General features: G+C 43.0%; 1 protein-coding gene and 1 long non-coding RNA gene across 6 annotated transcripts in view; both read right to left on the bottom strand.

Moving 5' to 3' along the window:
• Positions 1-1,374: 1,374 nt before the first annotated feature.
• On the bottom strand, positions 1,375-15,337 carry LOC121087265. 2 transcript variants are annotated; one of them, XM_040592070.1, is made up of 19 exons: positions 14,881-15,334; positions 14,278-14,407; positions 14,021-14,114; positions 13,103-13,253; positions 12,596-12,758; positions 11,950-12,075; positions 10,672-10,734; positions 9,130-9,252; positions 8,639-8,794; positions 7,909-7,962; positions 7,460-7,677; positions 6,562-6,638; positions 6,276-6,386; positions 5,600-5,686; positions 4,625-4,732; positions 4,302-4,423; positions 3,959-4,081; positions 2,604-2,646; positions 1,375-2,440 (listed from the first exon to the last, which is right to left on the bottom strand). In XM_040592070.1, the coding sequence occupies exons 1-19, from the start codon at positions 14,981-14,983 to the stop codon at positions 2,363-2,365; spliced, it is 2,130 nt and encodes a 709-aa protein (XP_040448004.1). In that variant the 5' UTR covers positions 14,984-15,334; the 3' UTR covers positions 1,375-2,362. The 2 variants fall into 2 exon arrangements, with proteins under 2 accessions (XP_040448004.1, XP_040448005.1); XM_040592071.1 differs by lacking the exon at positions 10,672-10,734 and having other exon boundaries at positions 14,881-15,337.
• Positions 15,338-16,996: 1,659 nt separating this feature from the next.
• LOC121086399 overlaps positions 16,997-21,590 on the bottom strand; it is a 40,308-nt gene continuing 35,714 nt past the window's right edge. Inside the window, exons 4-6 of one of the 4 annotated variants that reach the window (XR_005827348.1) lie at positions 20,456-21,259; positions 17,775-18,675; positions 16,997-17,635 (exon numbers count right to left, since the gene is read on the bottom strand). This is a non-coding gene — a long non-coding RNA (uncharacterized LOC121086399). Of the gene's footprint in view, positions 17,636-17,774; positions 21,260-21,590 lie in introns of all 4 variants that reach the window. The other 3 variants (XR_005827349.1, XR_005827347.1, XR_005827350.1) reach the window with 3 other exon arrangements.

The raw sequence follows: 21,590 nt of genomic DNA, 5'->3' as shown, positions 1-21,590 counted from the left end.
TTTCCATAGCATTTCAAAAGTCTTTTCCATAATCCGGGGTGAAGCATGCACTCAGAGCGGGCCTGCTGCCCACAAAGGCGGGCACACCACGCTCCCGCGCTAGAGGATGGCATTGCTCTTCCAGGCTTTAAGAACTTCACCCTTCATAGATGAAATTTTATTTTCGATACAGGCACTTACTTGCAAATGTTCTATTTACTGTTTGGCAGTATCAGCTGTGCATACACTTGCTCAAACAGCAGAGTTTGGTTTGCTAAAATATAATATTTGGATAAGACTGCTCTAGGTGCCCATTTTCTTCTCCAAACTACGCATTTCAATTTTTAATGAGCTCTGTTCATCTCATTTCTACCTGGAGCAGAGCAGACAAGACCAGCCTTCGATTTACCTCTGGGGTTACACTAGTCATAGTCTCAGGGTGCTGGGAAGATGTTTTCCACTACGGTTGATTGTAATGTCTGTACCTGCCTAGCCAACCCATGCTCAAAGTCAGGTGCAGATCTTCAAAGAGTCTTTTTCTCGTATATGAGGATACTATAAATAATTATATAATCTTTTAACTATAAGGGCTGCTATAAAACATTAAAATTCAGAGGTAGATAAATAATGAATCGATATGCTATTTACTTACAGTAAATAAAAAAGCAGTTCCTAGCCTTTCCTTGTGATGGTAAATCCAGGCTCGAAGGGGTAACAAAACACCTGCCCTCACCTGCTCCTGATCCGACACCACCGAGGAGCCTACACCCGCTCCACGTTCCGAGCGGGACTAAGGCTTACTTAGTTTTGCTGTTGACTTCTCACAGCCCCAGAGAGGTGCCCCAGCACGCTGTAATGCCCACTGTTGGCCCACCCAGGGACTCGGGGAACGGGCTGCTGTGGAGTTCAGCAGAGGAACCCTCAGCACAGCTGGCTGCCCAGCCTCCCCGCGCCGCTGGGCGAGTGCCCAGGGAGCGTTAGGGGCCAGACTGCGGCTCGGGGAAGGAAAGCTCGTACACCGGGGCAAACAGAACACAGACACAGCGCCTGCAAAGATTAATGTTTGCAACTTCCTTCCCCTCTTTTTTTCTTTTTTTTTTTTTTTTCCTCCCCCTCAGCCATACCACAAACAGTGACCTCCTACTGCTCAGGTAGATGAGGTGAGAAAGATTGTATTACTAGGAACGCACACGAAAAACCTCCCTTGAAACACCGCGGTGCATCTTTAGGAGCACAGACAGGAACCAGGCACCCCGTGGCCAGCCCTGCCAACAATCCTGAGCATCAGGGGACTGCACCGACCTCTGCTTGTCCTGGCTGAGCCTGGACAGCACGACATAGAGGTACAGCGAGTGTTTAATAACAAAAACCCCAAAACAGAACTGACAACAGAACTACAGTATTTCTATAGGGCTTTATCTAAAATTGTATCGATTTAGATACATGAACATTTTTGTAGAAAACCTGAACAGTGTAGCTTATTTAGAATAACAAAAGCTGCAAAAGCCACTGAAAGCCTTAAATGTGCAAAATACAGTCAATAACAATTCCTGCCCACCCCCTCCTGCCAAACCAACGTATCACAGCAGGGCAGAGTATGAAAAGAGGCTAGAAATATTCCTGTTTCTCCCCCCACATTTCAAAAGTTAACTCTTAAACTTACCACTGTAACAAGGATTTTTGAGAAACCCAGAAGGCCATCAGCACCAGTCTTAACAGTCACATATTGCAGAAAGTAAAAACAACGCCCCACAGCAGGAAAATGCTGAAAACTAGATTCTTTTAAAAAAAAACAAACAAACAAGCCATTTACTGCATTGGGGCTTCCCAAATCTGGTTTACTGATGCAAGTAAGAAAAATTCCGTTAATGTCCTTCAGCCCCAAGAGAGGTTTACTTTTTATGATTACACACCAAAAAAAGGGCGTGCAAACAGCACTTTAATGTAATTGTTGTACATCTGTGGGGGGCAGTTTTAATTTTTTTAAAACTTCCTCTCTCTCAGCAGCTGTTCTGCTGCAGACATCTTACCCACAGCACATCTGTGCAACACAACAGAAGTAAAGACTTGCTGTGTTTTTTTTACTTCCATCTGTGTTTCTCTCTCCTCCTTTCCCCTCCAATCAGCATCTCTCTGTAGACCAGTTTTTTTAAGAAGAAAACAAGGTATAAACAGACCTACAAGAAAGGAAATCTCCACAATGTGTATGTTGAAATACAGCCACTGTTCACCATCTTAACCTAGGATCTCATTTTGGATTTCTCTGAAGTCAGTTTTTAGCTGAATGCTTTTGGAGGTGACAACTAAAGGAGAACACAAGGGACTCCAGCAAGACTTCTGAGATTAAGACAAACTGGAAAATATTCCTGAAGATTTTGCCAAATTACAGTTTTTCACAAATGTTTATGAACTTTGAGACTTCATGATGAGCTGTGGTGCCAAGAGGCAGGTGCTTTAATCCCTGGGCAGAGAAAGATTAGTTAGTATAGTTTGCTGGTTTTTATAATAATGTTATAATAACTGACATTGACATATATTTGATACATTTAAATATCTAATTGATAAGTAACATAGCTGTCACTGATACTCTTCATTGTTAAATTCTAAAATACAGAGATACTCACTGCATTGTCAAAGATGTTGCCAAGATGCTTTGCCCATGGACACCTGAAAAACAGACAGATTCTTAATCCATTTTCTTGTAGGGACACACCTGCCCCCAGTTTTAGCCCCTCTGAGTTTTACACTACACAAAGCTTTACAAGCAGGCTAGTCCAACAATTCACTTCAGTTCCCACACGGAGACGATTTCAATATCAGATTTACAGTAAAATAATTAAGACAAAGATTGACCAAAAGAAACAGGATTTCATCAGATTCTCTTGGATCACTGCTAGAGCATACTGTAAAGCCTCACAAAACAAAACACAATTAATGTAATTACACATTTATTAAATACAGCCTAGCTCATATATAACCGAGTGAAATGAGGCATTTTATTTTCACTGCTACACACAGCAAAGGCTGGCGAGAAGAAACAGACAGAAGCATTTCAAACTGAAGGTCAACTTAAACGTCCGTGACTTCCACTTAAGACAGTTAAGAGATGAATTCTCAACATTACTCTGCTGACATCAGCTATGTGTGAATTAAAAGTGCCAGAGGAAGCAATTACTCTGCCTTCTGGTATAAAACCAGAGAGTCAATTCATTGTAAAGATATTATGTCAATACATTAAAAGTATCACCCTAAGGCCTATAAAGCTTTACTGTGCAAAACAGGAGAGCAAGGATTATACATATAAACAGCTAGTGGTTTCAAAAGTGTTTTATTATCATTTGTAATCCAGATAAAGTACCTGGGCTTTTTTAGAACTGTTTTCCCCACCCACTGAAGCTCTGTGCTGCTGCAGAGCAAGTGGCCTCTCTTCTTTTTAAGAGGGTAAGAATGACAGGCTCACTACCACATGATGTGTTTCTTACAATTTTACAAGAAACATTGACATCTGTACACCCACTGTATTCTTGTAGATACATAATAATATACATTTTGAGCTACTTTCAACTATTTTCTCTATGTAGAGTTTTATGCAGTATTAAGCCTCCTTAAAGTCTGGTAACTGCTTTGCTCTAATTAAAGCGTTTTTGGTTGTTGTTGATGACAGTGATATTTAAGTAACAGACTCAGACTGTACCATATGTAAGCTCTTAATGACTGGTCAGGGTTGCCAAGAGCAGATATGTTTTTCATAACATTGAGTACTGGGAAACGAGAAGGTCATTTGGTTACAACAGGTAACATGGAACAATTTCACATCTACCCAAAACACCACGTTCAGTACTTTTACAACTGCTAATAACAGGCAATAATAAAAACCAAAAACTGAATTGTGAGTTAAAACTGTTAACAAAGAGAAAACTACCACCAGTGTCACAACACAGTGGTTTTTTTTATTTTAAAATGATAAATTTATACATACTTATGCAGATTCTCTGTAATAATATTCAGAGCGAACAGGCCAATGGATTGCATCTTTTTATGTCTGCAGGTCAAGAACAGGCAAAGGAATTCACCCACGTACTGGGGACCAAGGTTTTGCCACCTAAGCAATACAAAACCAGGAAACAACACAGCTGTTCAACAACAGAGACAACTTTCCCATTGATTCCTCGCACCGTATTTGCATTCTTGACTTATCCAAAGGACTGAGCTGGCTGGTTTCAGAGCGTTAAGGATTACATCTCTGCTAAACATTACTGCTGTAGGACTGCTCTGACCATTTCCATAAACAAACAGAATTCAGGGAGTAAGTGTTTACTCACAGTTTTAATATTGTTGCTTTCTGACAATCTAGATCTCTCAAAATCAGGTTGACAGTGCCCTGGAGAATATTTTCTTCATAGGAAAGATGCTCCAATAAGAGCCTCAGAGCCCAAAAGTTATTCTAGGAAGAGACAAAACAAGACCAGTGATTTAACCAAATTGCCATTAATTTCTTAAAAAAACGACTAAATTAAAGGTCAACAAAGCTAAAAGGGGAACAATACCAAGTTAAATGTTCTAAAATCTCCAAGTTGCTGTTATGCAAATTTTAAATATCATTTGCTTTAATCTCTTAGAACACAAATAAGTATTTAGGACTCACCCCAAAAGCCAGGGCTATCTCTAAGAAGGAATTCAAGTATGGAAGATCACAAAAAAGCATCTGTTGTACTGCTTGTACTGCGAGAATGAGACAAGCCTCATGTTGCAACTACAGGGAGAGAGATCAACAAGAAGATACATGTACTTAAGCCCCTTTTCCCACTACTTGTATATTGCATCCAGTCAAATCAGCACCAAGTTATTACCATTCCAGTCAGACAGGTTGGATGTCAAGACACTACATCCACAAGAATCTTACGAAAATGAAAAAAAGGGGGAATAGAACAGGTACTTTATTTATATAGCATGTTCCACCTCGTGCTCTCAAAGTCATCACAGAAACATGAAGTCTCACACTGTCACAGAAGCAGAACTAGAATTAAAGGGAAAAAAACTTCTGGCCCAGAAGTCACATTTGGAGAGCAAGCTGAACTTCCTCAAAAGTAGTAGAAAAGAACAAGAGAGCTTCTTAGATATATTGCCTGTATTTAATACAGAATGTATTTCAAGCCATCTTTGAACATGTTCTACTGTACTTGAAACCATCATTCAAAACAAGTTTAGAAATTCTGGGCTATTCTGAGTTTTGAGACAAACGCAGTGTCAAGTCTCAAAGGATAGTCTCCCGTTTAAATCAAAACAACACAAGATCACCCTGTGAGACATTAATTACAAACTCAATTATTCCCAGCCCTCCCACTTTATAAATGCAAAAATTTGGACAGTGATAAAGTAGGTTGTCCTAGGTTGAAGATGGTGCCAGACCAGAACAGACCCTAACAGTTTTCTTACCTTCAGATACCTGCTCTAGCCTTTAGACTGTACCAAGAACAATCTTCTACTGATTCCCCCCAAAAAATCTTCAAGCCCCATCTTAAAAGCTTTTCATAAAAATCCAACTGTTTTTAATACTGCTGTATCTTCAAGCACAATTAAGACAAGTGGTAAACTTCCTTACTGCCACGTGCACACTTACATGAGGAGAGAAAATTGCAGATGGTAAAGAAACATTAATTTTTGCCTTCAGTTCCTCCAAAAGGCCACCAGTGGCAGCAAGCACCCTCTGCAACAGAAGAAGTCAGTCATAACAGGAAGGATGCCCAGATACTCTACAAATACGAAACAGCACCCAAGATGGTTCTTTAATGTGCTTCTACTTTTTTTTTTTTCAGCATTTTTAGAAGAGGTTGCCTGTTCAACATCATACTCGAGGAAAGCTGGGGCTCTACAGCACTACGAAACCATATAACATAGCCTCTTCATTTTAACCTACTATGCTGAACAGATAGTTGTTTCTGTTCTTCTGAAGAAAATACTCAAATACTGACTCTTTAGGACTACCTGAACACATTTTTCTTAAACTGCTTTCCTATCCATTTTGTTATCTGATCCATCTCAACATTAAAAGATACAGAATTGGTATCAGGCATTGAGTTGCAAGCCGAGCTAATTTGTTTACTGCTGCATTTAACCCTCCCAAATCACAACATTCTGCAAAGGGTTACATTTGGCACATACCGCAAGAGCATTTGATGAGGCACTGAAAAGTTAACCTTAGCATTTAAAAGAACGAGCCAATACCCAAATCAAATGAAGTCACGTATAAAACCAAGACAACAGATTCTCTCGTTTCATGTTACTGTCTCAATTACCTTTTGGAAGTCAAGTGGTGGCTCTTTCAGGGACAGGGGATGTAGGTGCCCACTTCTTTCCAGCAAACTGCTGCTACCCAAGACCATAATGAAGGAACTCCAGCATTTTGGCTGAAACACAGCAGAACATGTGTTTTACAAGTCAAGTCTGTTCACAGATGTGTAAACTATTCAGAGAGAAAAGGGTTCTGGCAGTAAGTCCTTGCATTAGAGAAGTAACTGGATAAAACAGGTAATATGCAGAAAAACTCAATGGGCCACAGAAACAGCCTTAATACAGACTCACATTCCTGTATAGTGACACACTGCAGTAAAGGAGTTTGAGCGCATGCTTAATTAGAGCAGCATCTTTCAAAGGCGGCCCTGCAAGAAATAAAAAAACAAAATCCAAAACATGTATTTCCTGAATAACTATAGAGTAGGAACACAAATAGGATACCAACTTAGAGATATGTTTCTACAGAAATCGAACAAAAACCTAAACAAGCGCCTACAACTATTTTACAATATTTTGTAGGTTCTGAATAGAAAAACATCATCAACTGTGAAGCGCTAATCTGGAAAGCAACAAAGAACTGAATACAATTTAGACTAAGCCACCGCAGCAGGTGACCCAGAATGAAGTCTTCATGATGTACATCACACCACAGTGCAATACGCACTGTCAGTATCTTATACTTTTAAGAATTTTCCTAGTAGTTGAACATCTCTAAAATAAATCTTTCATTTCAGAATACACTTTGAGGCAAGTAGTACACACCAAGACAGATGATGACAGTTATCAGTGGCTGAACTAAAGACAGAATGTAATACACAGCTCATGAAACCCCTTCCATCAGGAAGTTTTCATTCTCAAGGCCAATGCATACCATCATGCTAAGTTACATACTGCCATTGGTATTGCCGTGACGTAATAAGAGAGCTTTGTCTTTTCCTTTAATAGGTTGCTTTCCATAAAACAACTTCACAGCTGACAAAACCAGCTGTTTGTGTGAATTATACTGAACAGATTCATGCTCAAATATAAAGACATTCTTTCTGCCTAGTGTAACGTACCATGCTTTAGTCTGGACAACTTATAGTTGGGTTCATGGTCCCTCAGAATGTTACCAATTTTAATGAAAAAGTAAAAGCTCTAACGAAGTAAGGTTCTAAATACATGTTAATTGAGAAATCACACTTGCCAGCTGTAACCCAGGGCCCAGAGTCTAGCATATCCTTTCCAGCGGGGACACTGCCTGTTCTGAACATCTTCAGGTAGACCTCAAACTGTAAAGGCGTTATCCGGCAGGCAGTACAGCAGGTGAGGCCACTGATGGGGTACAACAGCGAACATGCGGCATTGAGGAAATCTCCAATTTTACAGAAATAGAATGGGATTTTATCTTGAAGGTGTCTTAACCTGACAAGAAGAAATGAATGTTTGATTTTCCTTTACATGAAAGTTTTACAATATGTATGTATAGATTTGATCGTGCTTGACCGCTAGCAATTAGCAAACAGCTGCCAAAAAATCCTCCTGCTTCTCATTCTGCCAGTTTACTGCACATTAAAGAAACACAGATTAGGACGCAACCTTAGGGCAAAGAAACAGTTGAGGGAGTGGGAGAAGAAACCAAAAAAAGCCATTTACCCTCTGCTATCATTGCATTTCACAGCTTTCAGGTAGCGAACAACTTCTTTATAGCTGGGGAGAAAAAACCAGAGGTAAGTAGGAAGAGGAAGGAACTGCAAAGCTATACATAGGTCAAATATTTACTACAATTAATGAAGTAAAACAGTAGATTTTCTCACATGAGACATCGCACAATAGGCTAGAAATACAACTGGCAAAAAGAGCTAATTGGAAATAGGTTCCAAGAAGCTATCCACAGATTATTTCTGTACTGTGGCAAAATAAAGCAGGAGGCTGCCTTTCAGTTTAATTCTTTAAGAGGACTATATGTTTTGAATAAACACTACTGAAGACCCAGAGACCAGAACACACATTTTTTTGCTGTCTTCCACCTATTCAGCCTTTGATGAATAGAATTTGTTTTAAACATGAATGTTTAAATGATGCTGGGTCTATGTAAACAAAGAAATTATTCACTTCAGCATTCTTGTCTAGTCCTAAAGCGTTCAAAAGGTCTTGATTCTGGCTTTGAAAAACTTCAAAAAGCTACTTGCCTTCTTGGTAAGTCCAGCAAGTAACGTAATGCAACCTGCATGTACGTCTTCAAATATGTCTGTTTTATATGTTTCCCAATCATATAGAACTGCCGATGTCAGGAAAACACTATACTGCAGTCAATACCATGCAAAATCTAAAAAACTGAGTTCACAAAATGAAAAATCCAAACCATGACCCAACCAAATCTTACTTATTTTGGTCTACCAATTTCTCCACTCGAGCCTCTATAACAGGGAATGCTTCCCACAGAAACATTTTCCTTCCTTTCTGAGTTCTTTGACCAGTGATGTTCTGGCCTTTTAAAACGGTGGTCAGTAATACATGGTCCCATGGCACAACATTCAAGCTGAAAGTACAAAAATAATTTTCAATCAGGTTTTGTGTGTACCCCACAATTTGTTTCCCTTGGAGAACACAAAGATTTACCAATAAAACATCTTGAGGTTTACAGCTCAATTCTGGGGGGGGTGGAAAGAAAGAAGAGTGCTATATGGACAACTTAACCATAGCATCAAACAACAACTTCTGTAAGGACAGGACAAATACAAAACAGGTAATATGAAATTGTATTAAGTGCTCGCACCTAACACTATTAGTGAAAGAACCATTCTCTATAGCCGTTTTTCAATCAGGTAACTATATAAAAATATATTTGGTAAAAACAAACCCCAAAGAACGTACCTATTTGAGAAGCCAAAACAGTGACACGGAAGTGAGATGGACTGAAAAAAAAGAATAAACTTTTCATACAAACTTTTTGGGAAGTCACACAGCACCAGCATCCTCTGAAGTTGTGTTGTGATCCTATGTTTTGAAAAGAAAAAAAAAAAAAAGAAAAAGAAAAATCTCTTAAAATCTGATGAATGACTATCAAGTTGTTAAAGTTTTTTTTTATCCTATGGGAAAATATTCTACAGAAGTTTAGACTTTTTTTTTGTTAGATGTCAGACAGTTTGGATCTATATTTAAATTTATGCTTTAAGATTTGTAGTGAACAACAGCATTGCTCTTTTGTTATTATGTGTAAACACCAGTATAACCAAAGTTCTGTGGTCTTAAGTTTTAAAACAAAGATCCCCAGTGAGTATGTGTGAGACGCTGCAGCAAGGCACGATGAACCCAGTAAGCAACCTGAGCTCCTGGCAGCTTGACAGCTAGAGAAACCATTTTTGTCTTAACTGAAAACTGGGGATAACACACGGACAAAAGTGAGTTTACTCTTTCAAAAGTGGGGGAAGGAGGCAAAAAATTCCTTTTGATGTTCTTTTAAAGTAAGAAATTAAGAAATTCAAGAATAGTAATTTAAAATGAAAACTGATACAGGATTTAGGTTATACCTGTCATTAGTTTCAAATAAGAGGTGAGAATATATAATTGTTTTTGAGTGCTCCTGAAAAAAGTTAATAATTCATTAACCTTCTGTTGCAAGTGAATTTCGGGTTAAAGGTGAAATATAAAGCTAAAATGAGAAATGAATTAAGCCAAGTGAGCAAGATGTCCTCATTCACCAGCCTCTGGGGGAACTTTACTATGTTACATCCCTGACTACCCCATCCCAGTGGAGTACTACAAGGCTGCTGTTTTGATCTTTAACAGACACTATTTACTCTTTGGCTTAATAACCACAAGTAGCTACCTGACACCACCTTCTGGTCTGGCCTTACAGAACACTCCTGAACTACAGCTGAAAACTAATTCATCTTCTTGGCTTTGAGTTCCCCATTGAGTTACTCTGCTTTAAGGCAACAAAGAAGGGTTTGAATGCTTATGTGGCTCTAAAGGCAGGTATCGCCCTTGCCCTTCACAGAAAGGAACTCAGTGGTACTTCTAAAAATCCAGATTTGTAGCATATAACTGTAAAACCTGATAGCACACGGAGGTCCCTGCTCATTTGGCTGACCGGTGCATATTATTGTCTGTATTCTTCTGCCTGTCCCTACCCATCTACGGTCTACACACAGGCAGCAGCGGCTACTTTGGCTCTGCTCAAACAATACTTAAGACAGTACAGTGGGGTTGTGTTCCCTGATAAGGAGTTCCTGATGCTACAGGACCGTAAGATTATACAACCCTGCAGGTTTACTTTTGGCTTTTAAGAGCGAAAGCATTCACTTTTTTCCTTTTTTGCCTTTGAAGTACTTTGAAGTGCATTTTAAATGCAAGCAGAAAGTCTGCAGCCAGCAACCATCCCACTGAAATCTCATATGGCAAGTCAAGTCTTACCTTTGCAACAGACAAGGGACAGCTATCTTTAATGAACCAATTTGACCAAGGTTCTGCCAGCTTCTAATCGGGGAGGAAAAAAAGCACTAATTAATGTTTGGCTTGTTTTCCTCCCTTTTTCCCTTCTCTATACTCAACTGTTTAAGAACATCCTTTTTTCTTAAAAAGCATTGGGAGCTATCATGCTAATAAAAATCATTCCAAACAAAAAAACAAGCACTTGAAGCATAAAACATGTTCTAGAATTAACAGTTTTGCAGCAGTACCTAACCAACTGAAGCAAACCTCCCCACCCTGACCCAAGCAGCACCAAACCTTCTGACCTGCCATATTAAGACCATCACAGGCACATCTTTGCTTTTATAGGGCCTCTGAAGGGCTGTATATCATCATCCCATGAGGAGGCCAAACCACATCCCACGTAACCACAGTGAATGCTGTGGGACTTGTAATAAGGGTACAAAGAGACCTATCCAAATAATGTCAAGGTTTGCAAGGAGCAGGCTGGATACAGCTGCTCAGAAAGAATTGCAGAGGAGCTGCTGTTTCTGGCCTGTCAAACCAACCCAGACCATATTTACTTCTTTATAAAAAACCTTGAATTTAAGCCCCAAAATATTTACTTTTTGGAAAGCAAAGCTCTGCAAGCTTGCTCAAGCTAGACAGTCATCAAGCATGAAACAGCCATGATACAAGCAAGCAAAGAAACAGCGCAAGTAGTAAAGACTGAGGTATTTAAACTCTGTTTGTATTTATTTATTTATTATGCTGTCTTCCCAGATGATGGGTCAGCCTTCAGATTTAGGGGAGGCATATAAAACTTATTACCCAAGGAACATCACGTGTTCCCTTCCTCCCAGGTCAGGAGCTAATGTTTCTTCACACAATGCAGCTTGTGTGCCCTCCCCTAACTCGCCCCTTTTCCTGGGGAATTAACCCCACCTGCTACCATCTGCTGTCTGTCATGATCCCTCTTCCCAGTTCCCATCTCAAATTCCTTCCCCTAGCTGGAGATCTTCTCCCCTCCTCAATCCCACTTAACTTCTTCCTCTCACACCCAACCTTTAACCCCCTCTTCTCCCCCAAATCCCTCCTCTTAACCAGTCTCATTTTTCCCCTCAGGTGTACTTGTTTTCCTCTCACTGTGCTGCAGCCAGGGCAGTGATCCTTACACTGCCCTTACCCTTAATAAATGGAAAATCAGAACTCTCTCACTTAGTCTCCTCCCTTTGAGGAGCAAAGGAAAATTACACACTAGATGTGGAATGGGATACTTACAAAGCAGGGTCTTTATGAAGTGTTATCTCCTTAGCAGCTCCCAGAAACATGACAGCAGCAGCTTTAGGACTCTCTTTTTCTGCTTGATCTAAAAAATTTGTTACCAGTGCAAAAACTCCAGAATACCTAAGAAAGTTAAGTAGTCTGTAAGATAAAGTGTCTGCAAGGATGTACTTTGCAAAAAAATGTCAATTATGACCGTTCTACAGTTTGAGGGCAAACTGACTTGCCTTTCCTTGAAAAGCCTCTGTTACAGTAAAAAGGTATTTGCACAGCCACAACTTTAAGCATTTTAAAGGCACATACCACTGAGCAAAAGCTGAACCCCATTCTAAAAAGAACCCTACTAAAAATATAAGCTTTACTTTCACACTTTCTTTAGGTTATAATAATGTGGGATATTATCACGTGTCTTAGTATAGCACAAGATATCCATTTAAACTTTTATTTAAGATGTATTTAAGATGTATTTAATGTAAGCAGCTTTGCTTACATCCAAGTGCTGTTTAATAGCTCACTGGCCAAGTTCTCTCGGCTATGTTTTTCTATATCAGATGCCACGATTCCAATTATCCCTTGAGTAAAGGAAATCAAACCTGCACTGGCCAGTATGTACTGCTAGTAGCTGAGTTCTGTCATCACTTACCTGTATACAACCTCCATGTTGCGTGATCTGCAGATGTTGCATTGCCCAGGAGGCAACTTTGTGAGGCAAAAGCATTCCTGTTGTGTGGGAGGTGTTCTTTCTCCAACCAGATACTTACTATATTCCACAGAAAGGTCCTGGATGAATTTTATTAGAAGACTTCCTAAGAGAGCAGACAGATAAGAAACTTTTAGTGCAATTTTTAATTTTTTTCAAAACTAAAAGAAACAAAGACAACCCCATGTGAAATATTTAGCAAGTTACTCACACCCAGTCTTATTGGTCAGGAAAGCTTTGTTGCTTCTTCCAAGGGAGGAAAGCAGGAAAGTACACAAACTGGACCTGCAGACCTATGTCTGGTCTGAGTATGGCCCACAAAGAGAGTAGAAGCAGTAAGCTGTCACCAAGCCTTTGCAGGGAGAGTTGTGGACCAGACATTGAGCCACAGACTGAGCAGTGATGGTGAGCCACAGGTCTCCCAGGACAGTATGACAGCATAACACCTACCACCATGACGAAGGTCTGCATCTATATCTGTGAGCTCCAAATTGAACATTACAAGAACACCAGCCAAGGCAAAGTCACGCTTGTCCTTCCAGAATTTGCTTTTGTTGTGTGCATTGCAGTGACAGAGCGAAAGGGTTGTCCAATTCTGGCACTATTTCATAAAATGTGAAAAACAGGCAAAGGTTTGGGGTTTTTTTCCCCCCCCCACCCCTCAGTTAAGCAAATAAAAAGTTAGTTCCTCTGAGTGAAGGACTACCACTCATTTAATTCTTTACACACCTAGGCAAAGCCACAGCGAAGTATTTTGACAGTCAGGGCAAGAAGCCAATATGGCATAACCTCCCCCCTCCCCCGTAATTTACTGTCATTCCTGAATACCTTACAGAGACACTTAGGGCTGGCACCTTTCCCAATGTAAATTGGTAACAAAGCACTGTCTTCATGCGTTCACCCCAACTTTGCTTACAATTCAAAATTTTCTGAATTCTAAGAAAACTCGAACAAACCAACCCCACGCACCCAATTCCCCAAACTCACCCCCGCTGTCACCCTAGGTTAGGACAATCTAAGAGTCTGACATTTCTCTAGTGCAGTGAGAAGCAGTCTGATTTAGTAATCAGAGTTCATGAAATACACTGTGAGTAAACAGGCAGTGCATTTGCTTATACCAAGTGAACGTCCACTCCAACAACTGGCTGGACTACTAGAAATAAACCCAGTCAGTGACCACATTTTTAGTAGCATTGTGAAACAGACAGATGTCAACATTTAGGAGAGGAACTGTTACAATAATCAAGTTTCACGTATCATTTATTCTTTTAGTGTGATTAGTTAGTTTAGAGTGATTAGTTTTTAAAAGACTGTTGAGTAATTTAGTTTACTGAAAGTTGTGCATTTCTTTATTACAGCTCTGCTTACCTCAGAAGCTAGTTTATCACAAACGTAGCAGTAGCATTGATTACAAATATCAGCATTTTTTCCAAGGGGTGAGCATGTATCGCATTCTGTTCGCCTACAAAGTTGAAAACCAGAAGGTTATTTATGAAACAAGTTACATGCATATCCAACTCTACTTCTGCTTTCAGCTGTTAAAAACCTAACAAGGTTACTGGACAAGATGGACTAAATGTGGAAAATGAAACCCCCCATATTAACCTCCACGTCACTGAACATACTCAAACGGATGTATTGTACAGTCATATCTTGCATGAGGCATCACGTATGCTTGTTTACTGAAAGTAACTATTAGTTCACATTCCTCATCCACAACTTCTTCAGATCTCTTCTCTTCCAGGACAGACTTCTCTGTAGAAAAGAGAACATGCAGTATAGATCAGTATAAAGGTAACTACAACTTCATTATAAATTCAACCAGCTGTTGACATTTACTTTTAAAATGCACTTTAAGGCACAAATTTTCTTATGATTTCATACAGTACCATTAAGAACGGTACAGTGGCCTGGGACACAAAGCTTCCACCCTCTACCAAAACAGGGGTAATGTAATCAAAAAGAATCCAATTGATTTTGAAAAGGCCCAGTCTCAGCTAAGTTTGTAATATTTTGAAACCACACAGCAGTATCCTTAAGGGCAAGTAACGCTCTCAAAGAAACCCCCAAAATCATGAAATAATGGCAGTTCCTCCTCATTTTATTTATTTTTGAAGTACTTTGTTTTCCTAGCAGCAGAAAGACACATTTCAAGCATAACACATAATAGTTCACTTTATTTCAAAAGTTCTTTTACAGAACTTCATCGACAAGAACACAGTACTTACCCTGTGGGTCTACTAACAAAACTGAACTCCCATGAGTGTTCTCAGCTTCATCATCACTGATCAGGATTACGCTCTGCTCTTCTTCACTTTTCAACGGCCCCATGGTTATTGAACTCCAAGGGAGAGAATGCTTGGCAGCAAACAGGAGATAAAGGCAGTTTACACTTTGAAGGTCCTTTCCTCAAGAGGGGAACAAAAAGACTTCTCCAAGACCCAAACGCTTCGCCTATGCCAAGTTAGTTACACTAGGGACAGGAAAATTCAACCCTTACTGCAGTCAGCAGCTAAAAAACCATTGCATTTTCCATCCAGAGCTGAGAGAACCCTAAAAACAAGGAGGTGGGGGAAAAAAAACCCTGAAACTCCCTCCCAGACGTGAGACGTGTTGTTCCTTCGGTGGGACCGCTTTTGAAAGAACTATCTAATGATAACAACTATTGATCACAACAGTTTAGCAGTACCTCACAGGCTCGGGGCGCCAGCAATGCTCAGCGCAGAGCCGGCTGCTCCCTCCCCTCCCCCCAGCTCCCCTCCCCCCAGCTCCCCAGCCTCCAACAAGCACATGCCAGCTCAGCCCGCCTCCCCCATACCCCCTCCTCGGCCCTCCCTCAACAGCCCCCCGCGCTGCCCCACCGCCCCAACAGCCGACCGCGCTCCCTCCTCCCCACTCCCAGCCCCACGCAGCGCCCCCCGCCCCGGCCATAACCCACGCTCCCCAAACAACCGCCCCCCGCCCCTCAGCCCCCACGACCCCCGGGGCTGCCCCCAGGCGCTCCCCCTCACCGCACGCCCGCCGCCGCCGCCCCGCTAGGCCCCAACCCTCGCCCCGCCACCGAGCCACTCACCCCGCCACTATTCGAACAAGTGAGTGCTTCCGAGACGGCGACCCCGGAAGGTCACGGTGACGCCAGCCGCGCTCCTTCCGCCTGGCAGCGGGGTGGCGGGGCGCAGCGGGGCCGCCATGTTTGGTGAGGGCAGGAGCGGGGCGGCTGCGGGGCGCGGGGCCTGGTGCGAGGCCGCCCCCCTCACAGCGGGGCTCCCACAGCGTTTAAATCAACCCTTCATCCTCCGCAGGCTGTAGACTGAGGGAAGTGGGCATCAGCGCAGCGTCCTGCGGGGCCTTTTGACGTGCGAGGCCTAGCAGGAGGCGAGGAGGGAGGTGGCCGGGCCCCGTTGTGTCGTCTGAGGGTTGCGGGGGTCACCGTGGTGGCCCAAGCCCCCAGGTGGCCCTGGCTGTGTGGTGGGCCTGGCTGTGCGGCCCCCAGGCGGCCCTGGCTGTGTGGGGGGCCTGGCTGTGCGGCCCCAGGTGCCTCCCAGCCAGGAGAGCTGCTGCCCCTCAGTCAGGCAGGGACACGCTCCTCCCCGGCCCCCATGGCCAGGACAGCAGCTGCTGGCAGAGGAGATGTTTTCGCTGTGTGTAGTCATCCCTAATTGCCACCTTCTGTCACGACAGGCTTTTCCTACTGCAAACCCAGCAGGCTATCGGCGAGGAAAGGGCCACATCCAGCAGCTGAGGATTTCCTCAGTAACACTAGATGGTACCAGAGCTCCACACAGGCTCAGAATGGGCCCGGCCAGACAGAAAGTAACTCAAAAATGGAAATTCTGAAACATGGAAAACTGAAGATGTAAAGCTGCAATATATTAATATGCTGTTGCCAAAGTAATCAGGTTTGCTATGGGGAAAAGCGGACAGGGGAAGTTGTGAATAAAATAAGGACATTTTTCTGGTGTTCAGGGCAACAAGTGTAATGTAGCATTTGTGGTTAAAAATTACCAGCAAAGTGACAGTATTACAGCATCTGGTAGGGAGGCATTTGAAGGCTTAGTTCTCAGGGAATTTTTCATTATTAGTAATGAGTAAATAGTTAAGGAACATCTAGGAAGTATTTTAACTTAAGCAGAAACTGCCATTAAATCATAAAAATGAGGTACATTCCTGGTGGCATTAATATTAGGAACTATTGAAACAGCACTCAGAATATGATCGCCTTTTTCTGTAAGCGGCTACACACATTGCAACACGCTGCCTGAAATATTCATATGTTAAAAAAAAGTCTTCCTGCAAATGAATATTTATTCCATGAATAATCTTTAATGTCTTCATAGCTTTCAACACATTTGGGCAAAAATGTTTCAAGTTTCTGTGCTTACAATGAAAAATCTAAACCCGACACCTAAATAGGTGGCCTGATTTCAGCTGTATGGAGCACTTTCAGTAGAGACATAATTTCCTTCATATAGTTGCTTCTGTAGCATTTTAGCAGCCTTGAATAACTCAACACAGCAATTTAGGTGATGAAATGAAGTCTTGAGATAGCAGGGAGAAATAACAAAGGCAGACCTGGCACTTGGCCAGAATAATTTTTCTAAAACTCCACTCTCATGCAGGAGTCCTATGAGATGATCTTATGGCTAAATATGGTCAGGACTTCAGTGCTGCACCTTATCCAAAACACAGCAATGCTGGTGTTTCCTCTCTTTCCAGATGAAGAGCTGGCGTCGGCATCCTATTTTTAGTGGTGTGGGTGTTAAATATGTTGGTTAAATTTCACATCGGCTGAGCTCAGTCTGCTCTGCCATGTTGGGTTTCGTGCCCAGACCTAGCCAAGCTCGAAGTCTGGGATTGACATCATAGGCTCCTGCTTCATAGTCTTTGTCTTGCAAGTCGGCGCCTTTTGCATTTGGGGTGAAGAGACAGCTCTCCTGCTCCTTGAGCACGAGTCAAACTTAATGCCCCGTCCTCAGCCATAAGCTGTGTGAAGTAAATAAAAAAAAGAAAGCTTCCAGTGAACACCCACAGTGCCAGTGAAAAGACCACTGATGGCATTCAATCCATTTCAGTGGCCAGCAAAAGCTGGTCCATAAAGCACTAGAAGTGTCTCAGAACACACCTGGAAATGCAAACAGATTTCTTCTGCTCATGTTTCAGCACGACAGCAACAGCTTTCCCACCACCTCCAGCACAGACAGCTTTGCCATGTGCTTGCCTCAGCTCCTTTCTGTATGAAGGGAGCAGGAGCTCTGTCCTGCTGTTTGCTGGGGCTTGGCGCAGCAAGGGGTCCTGTTTGTCAGCTGCCTGGAATGGGAGCGAAGCTATAGGAATAAAGAAAAGGTATATTTGGGGATATCTGGCAACCTCAAAATAAAGGATAGAGACAATAATTAGGTGCAGGCTGGAAAGTGAAGCATCAAGGAAGGAATACGCAATGCCATGCACCATTAAAGCTGCTACAGGCTGTTCATCGCTTCCCTGCGGAGCCCCACCCCACGCTCTTGGTTTATTTTACAGGGGAGAGGCGTGGACAGGTCCCAGACTGGATGCTGCTTCCAGGAGGCCTGAAAAGGAGCAGTCTGGACCAGGTCAGGCCATTAACTGAAGACACCAAAGACTTCTGCTCCCTGGGAAAGACCAGCCGAGTGCCAGAGGAATGGGTTTCTATCTACCAGCTCCTGAAGTAGAAGGGGAATTTCTCTCTAACTGCAACAGCAGAGCTGTAGAGCGAACAGACCATTAAAATGTCTGTTCAAAAAAATTTTCACGTCCCATTTATATTTACTGCTGCTTCATTCTGTTGGAAGTCAAAGGCCCATTTGTACCCGATGAAAAGCTTGGGATGGATCAATTGACTGGAAAAGGCTCTGAGGATTGAAACCTATAATTCCACATGGACAAGTGCTAATCCATCAGTCTGCTGAGCTCAACCAAGGTGCCGCAGGGCTTTCCAGGCACTCGCAGCTCTCATGTCATGGCTCTTGTGCTTGTCTGGCCCAAATAAACGTTCAGTGCTGGAACTGTAAAAGAGATTCTTAAACTGAGCTTCTGGGAGAAGAGTTGTGGTCTTTTATAGCTATCTTTGGCTTCTCCACAGGGTCATTGCCTCTGTTTATGGGCAAACTTTTCATGGTGACATGAAGGGAGGGTTGTGTGCCGTCACCACCACTCCCCCCACCCCCCCCCCCCCGCCACTTTAATCTTTGAAGAGCCTCCTTGTGCATTGCAATGGACTGACAAAGTGTCACCTGCTGTATCGAATCAGGTCTGCTCAGGTTTCACAAGGAAACGGGACTTAATGTGACTATAATGTGTACATGAGTGAATGACAGGCCCTGTTTGTATCCTGATGTTGCTGAGATGGGAGGAAATCATCCTTGTTCTCCAAAAACCTGGATCCAAGAGGAGGGCTTAAGAAAAAAAAAACCACCATGCCTCACTGCACAGGAGGAGAAAAATGGTAGCAGAGCAAGGAAAACTGGGTAGCTTGGGGCCTGCCTTAGGGGCTATCTACCTCTGTCTAAATAAGAAACACACTTTTACTCAAACCCTGATTCTGTGAGGAAATGAAATTTCTGTGGTGATAGCCCACGTACAAGTGCACGTTTCCCTCACAGCCCCAACCTGCAGTAATTACTGAAGTCTGGTGCCCATTGCAACCAAATGAGTAGTAGGCAGAAATCCCAAAAGTAACACGTTACTAAAAGCTTTGTGATAAGATATTTACGTGTGTGTGAGAGAGAAACCTTCCATTTATGCCTTCTCGGAATTTGACCACGATCAGAGAACTTCAAATCCAGGAAGAGATGGGACAGAAATTCCCAAGCTGTGGAAAAGTCTCGATAGCCTTCATATCTATGAGACACTGGAGAGTCCACACAGGAGAAAATGCCTAGGAAAGGGGCTCTGTGTGGCTGATCAGGCAGGAATTGTTCTGGGTGAGGTATTCATCATGTCTTTTTTCCCCACATTTTTTCTGGTGTCTAAGAAGGGGTGAAAGCCTGCTGCAGCCCCAGTACAATTTGGTTTAAAAGTCCATCAACCATGAGGCATGAATCCTTTGGAAACCAGGCTTCATTACTTCCAGCACTAACAGAGCAACATGGTTTTTTAAGGCTTGAAAAAAAACCCAAACCTGGTTCGTTTAGCTCTTTCCCCTTGTAATTTCTTTCCTTCCCCAAGACCAAATAAAGTAGAAATGAGATGCCGTGAGAAAGATTGTTCTCAGGGTACTTCAGGCCCTGTAAAAATGGTCTGGTTTGTTGGTTTTTCAGGGGGACAACAGCCGGGCCAGGGCAGGAGAATCACAAGGACCCACCGGTGCTAATTCACCTTCAGCTATGAGCCAGCCTGCGTCCCGGGTGGGAGAGAAAAGTGGAGATGCTCCCTACCTCAGCACAGCAGCAGCCAAGAGCTCTCAATTTAAGAAACAGATGAATATGAACCACGTTGGAATGCCTTCAAAAATCTGCTAGCACTCTCCTCCCCGCCGAAAGCTGAATAAATCCCCTTCGTATTTCAGGCTCCTAGCGAGACCCTGAAATATTATCGGTGCTCTTTGACACTCTACCTGCCCCTCATCCCACCTGGCTTTCCACAGAACACATTTCCTCTGCTTTCAGGGGGGGGGAAAAAAAAAGTCAGGTTCATTCAAACCCTGACACTTCTCTAGCACTAGGGTGATCAGGTCTCCTCCATTTTATTTTTGCTATTTTAATAGGGTTTCCTTTTAGACCTTTAATGAGTTTTTATTCCCCTTTGTATATCAGACGCTTCAGTCCGACCGACAGTTTTACTCACCCCATGCGGAGTAATACGAACAGCCAGGACAACCTTTTATTCCTGTGGCAAGGTTTGCTCTGCCAACATTTTTCTTTTGCTCGCAGTCGGGGGGTTGTGTTTTGACCCTTTCCTCACCACCGTTTCACCCATCTTCCAGCCTCTGAGCAAGGACATTCCTCCCGGTGCAGAGGCAGGAACAAACCCAGCTCTGCTGTCCATGCTCTCAAACGCTTGCAGCTCTGTATCAAGGAAGGACGTGGGGGTGTGTGTGTGTGTGAATATCAAAACAAAAGCAAATGTGGGCTTTGGCTTATCTGAACAGCTGAGTTTTTTTACTTCAGCCTGAGCCCAGGCTTGCAGGACATTTTCTTACAGTTTGCAGTGAGCAGGTCAGGCTGGGGGCTGTCCCTGATGCCTCTGGGGAGCTCGCAGGCCATGCAGGGCTGTGACTGCGCTGGGGAGTCGTACTGTCTGCAGGACACACATGCTGATGAGCGATTGGCTGGAGAACAGGCCAAGCTGTCAGTCTGCCCCATTTATTTCTAACATATCCCAAGCCCAGCACAGAGGGAGAACAAATCTCATCCTGCAAGGCATAAGGTGCCCGGTCTTGCGGTCATGCTGCAAGGTCAGCGAGAAAAGATGTGTGCCCAAGCTGCTTGGGGGATGAGGCAGCCCCCACCAGTCCTGGACTAAGTTGGGAGATGCCCAGATCCCATTTTCTTCAGCCACGGATGGCAAGCAGTCGCTGACGCCACGCAGGAGGGCTGTTGCAGGACACCTGGCTGGAGTTCCAAAGGATTACACGCTCCAGGCTGGGTGCTGCAAGAATAAATAGGTGTCAGTCCTGGCCTCCAGATCCCACTGGAGAACAGTGACACAATGGGTGACATGGGATGGGAGGAGTGCACAAAGGAGGGGGGAAAAGGCAGAGCCACTGCGAGAAACTGAAAACCCAAATGAGCAGATGGGTACAGAGCAAGCCCCCGCTCCAAGTGATTTCAGGATATCGGCGTTCTCCAGCCACAGGGATTCATGGCAACATTTTAAAAAGGCCAATTTTGGCATGGAGAAGATTGATGTGCAAATCTGTGAACACTTCTTGTCATGTTTTGTTCTGCATTTGGGAGCGGGACACTATGTAGGTGCCTTC

The sequence above is a fragment of the Falco naumanni genome, chromosome 4 (genome assembly GCF_017639655.2).
Source record: "Falco naumanni isolate bFalNau1 chromosome 4, bFalNau1.pat, whole genome shotgun sequence".
NCBI lineage: Eukaryota > Metazoa > Chordata > Aves > Falconiformes > Falconidae > Falco > Falco naumanni.
The sequence above is the reverse complement of the archived record's forward strand: the minus strand, read 5'-3'. Positions and strand labels throughout refer to the sequence as shown.

What these genes read in the sequence shown, in the direction of transcription:
- LOC121087265 (XM_040592070.1), bottom strand. Translation starts at nt 14,983, where the DNA reads ATGGGGCCGTTGAAAAGTGAAGAAGAGCAGAGCGTAATCCTGATCAGT. An exon ending in GTCCCTTGTCTGTTGCAAAG is followed by an intron (nt 9,253 to 10,671) that starts GTAAGACTTGAC and finishes TTCAAAACATAG; the next exon opens with GATCACAACACAACTTCAGA. An exon ending in ATTACAGAGAATCTGCATAA is followed by an intron (nt 2,647 to 3,958) that starts GTATGTATAAAT and finishes TCTGTTTTTCAG; the next exon opens with GTGTCCATGGGCAAAGCATC.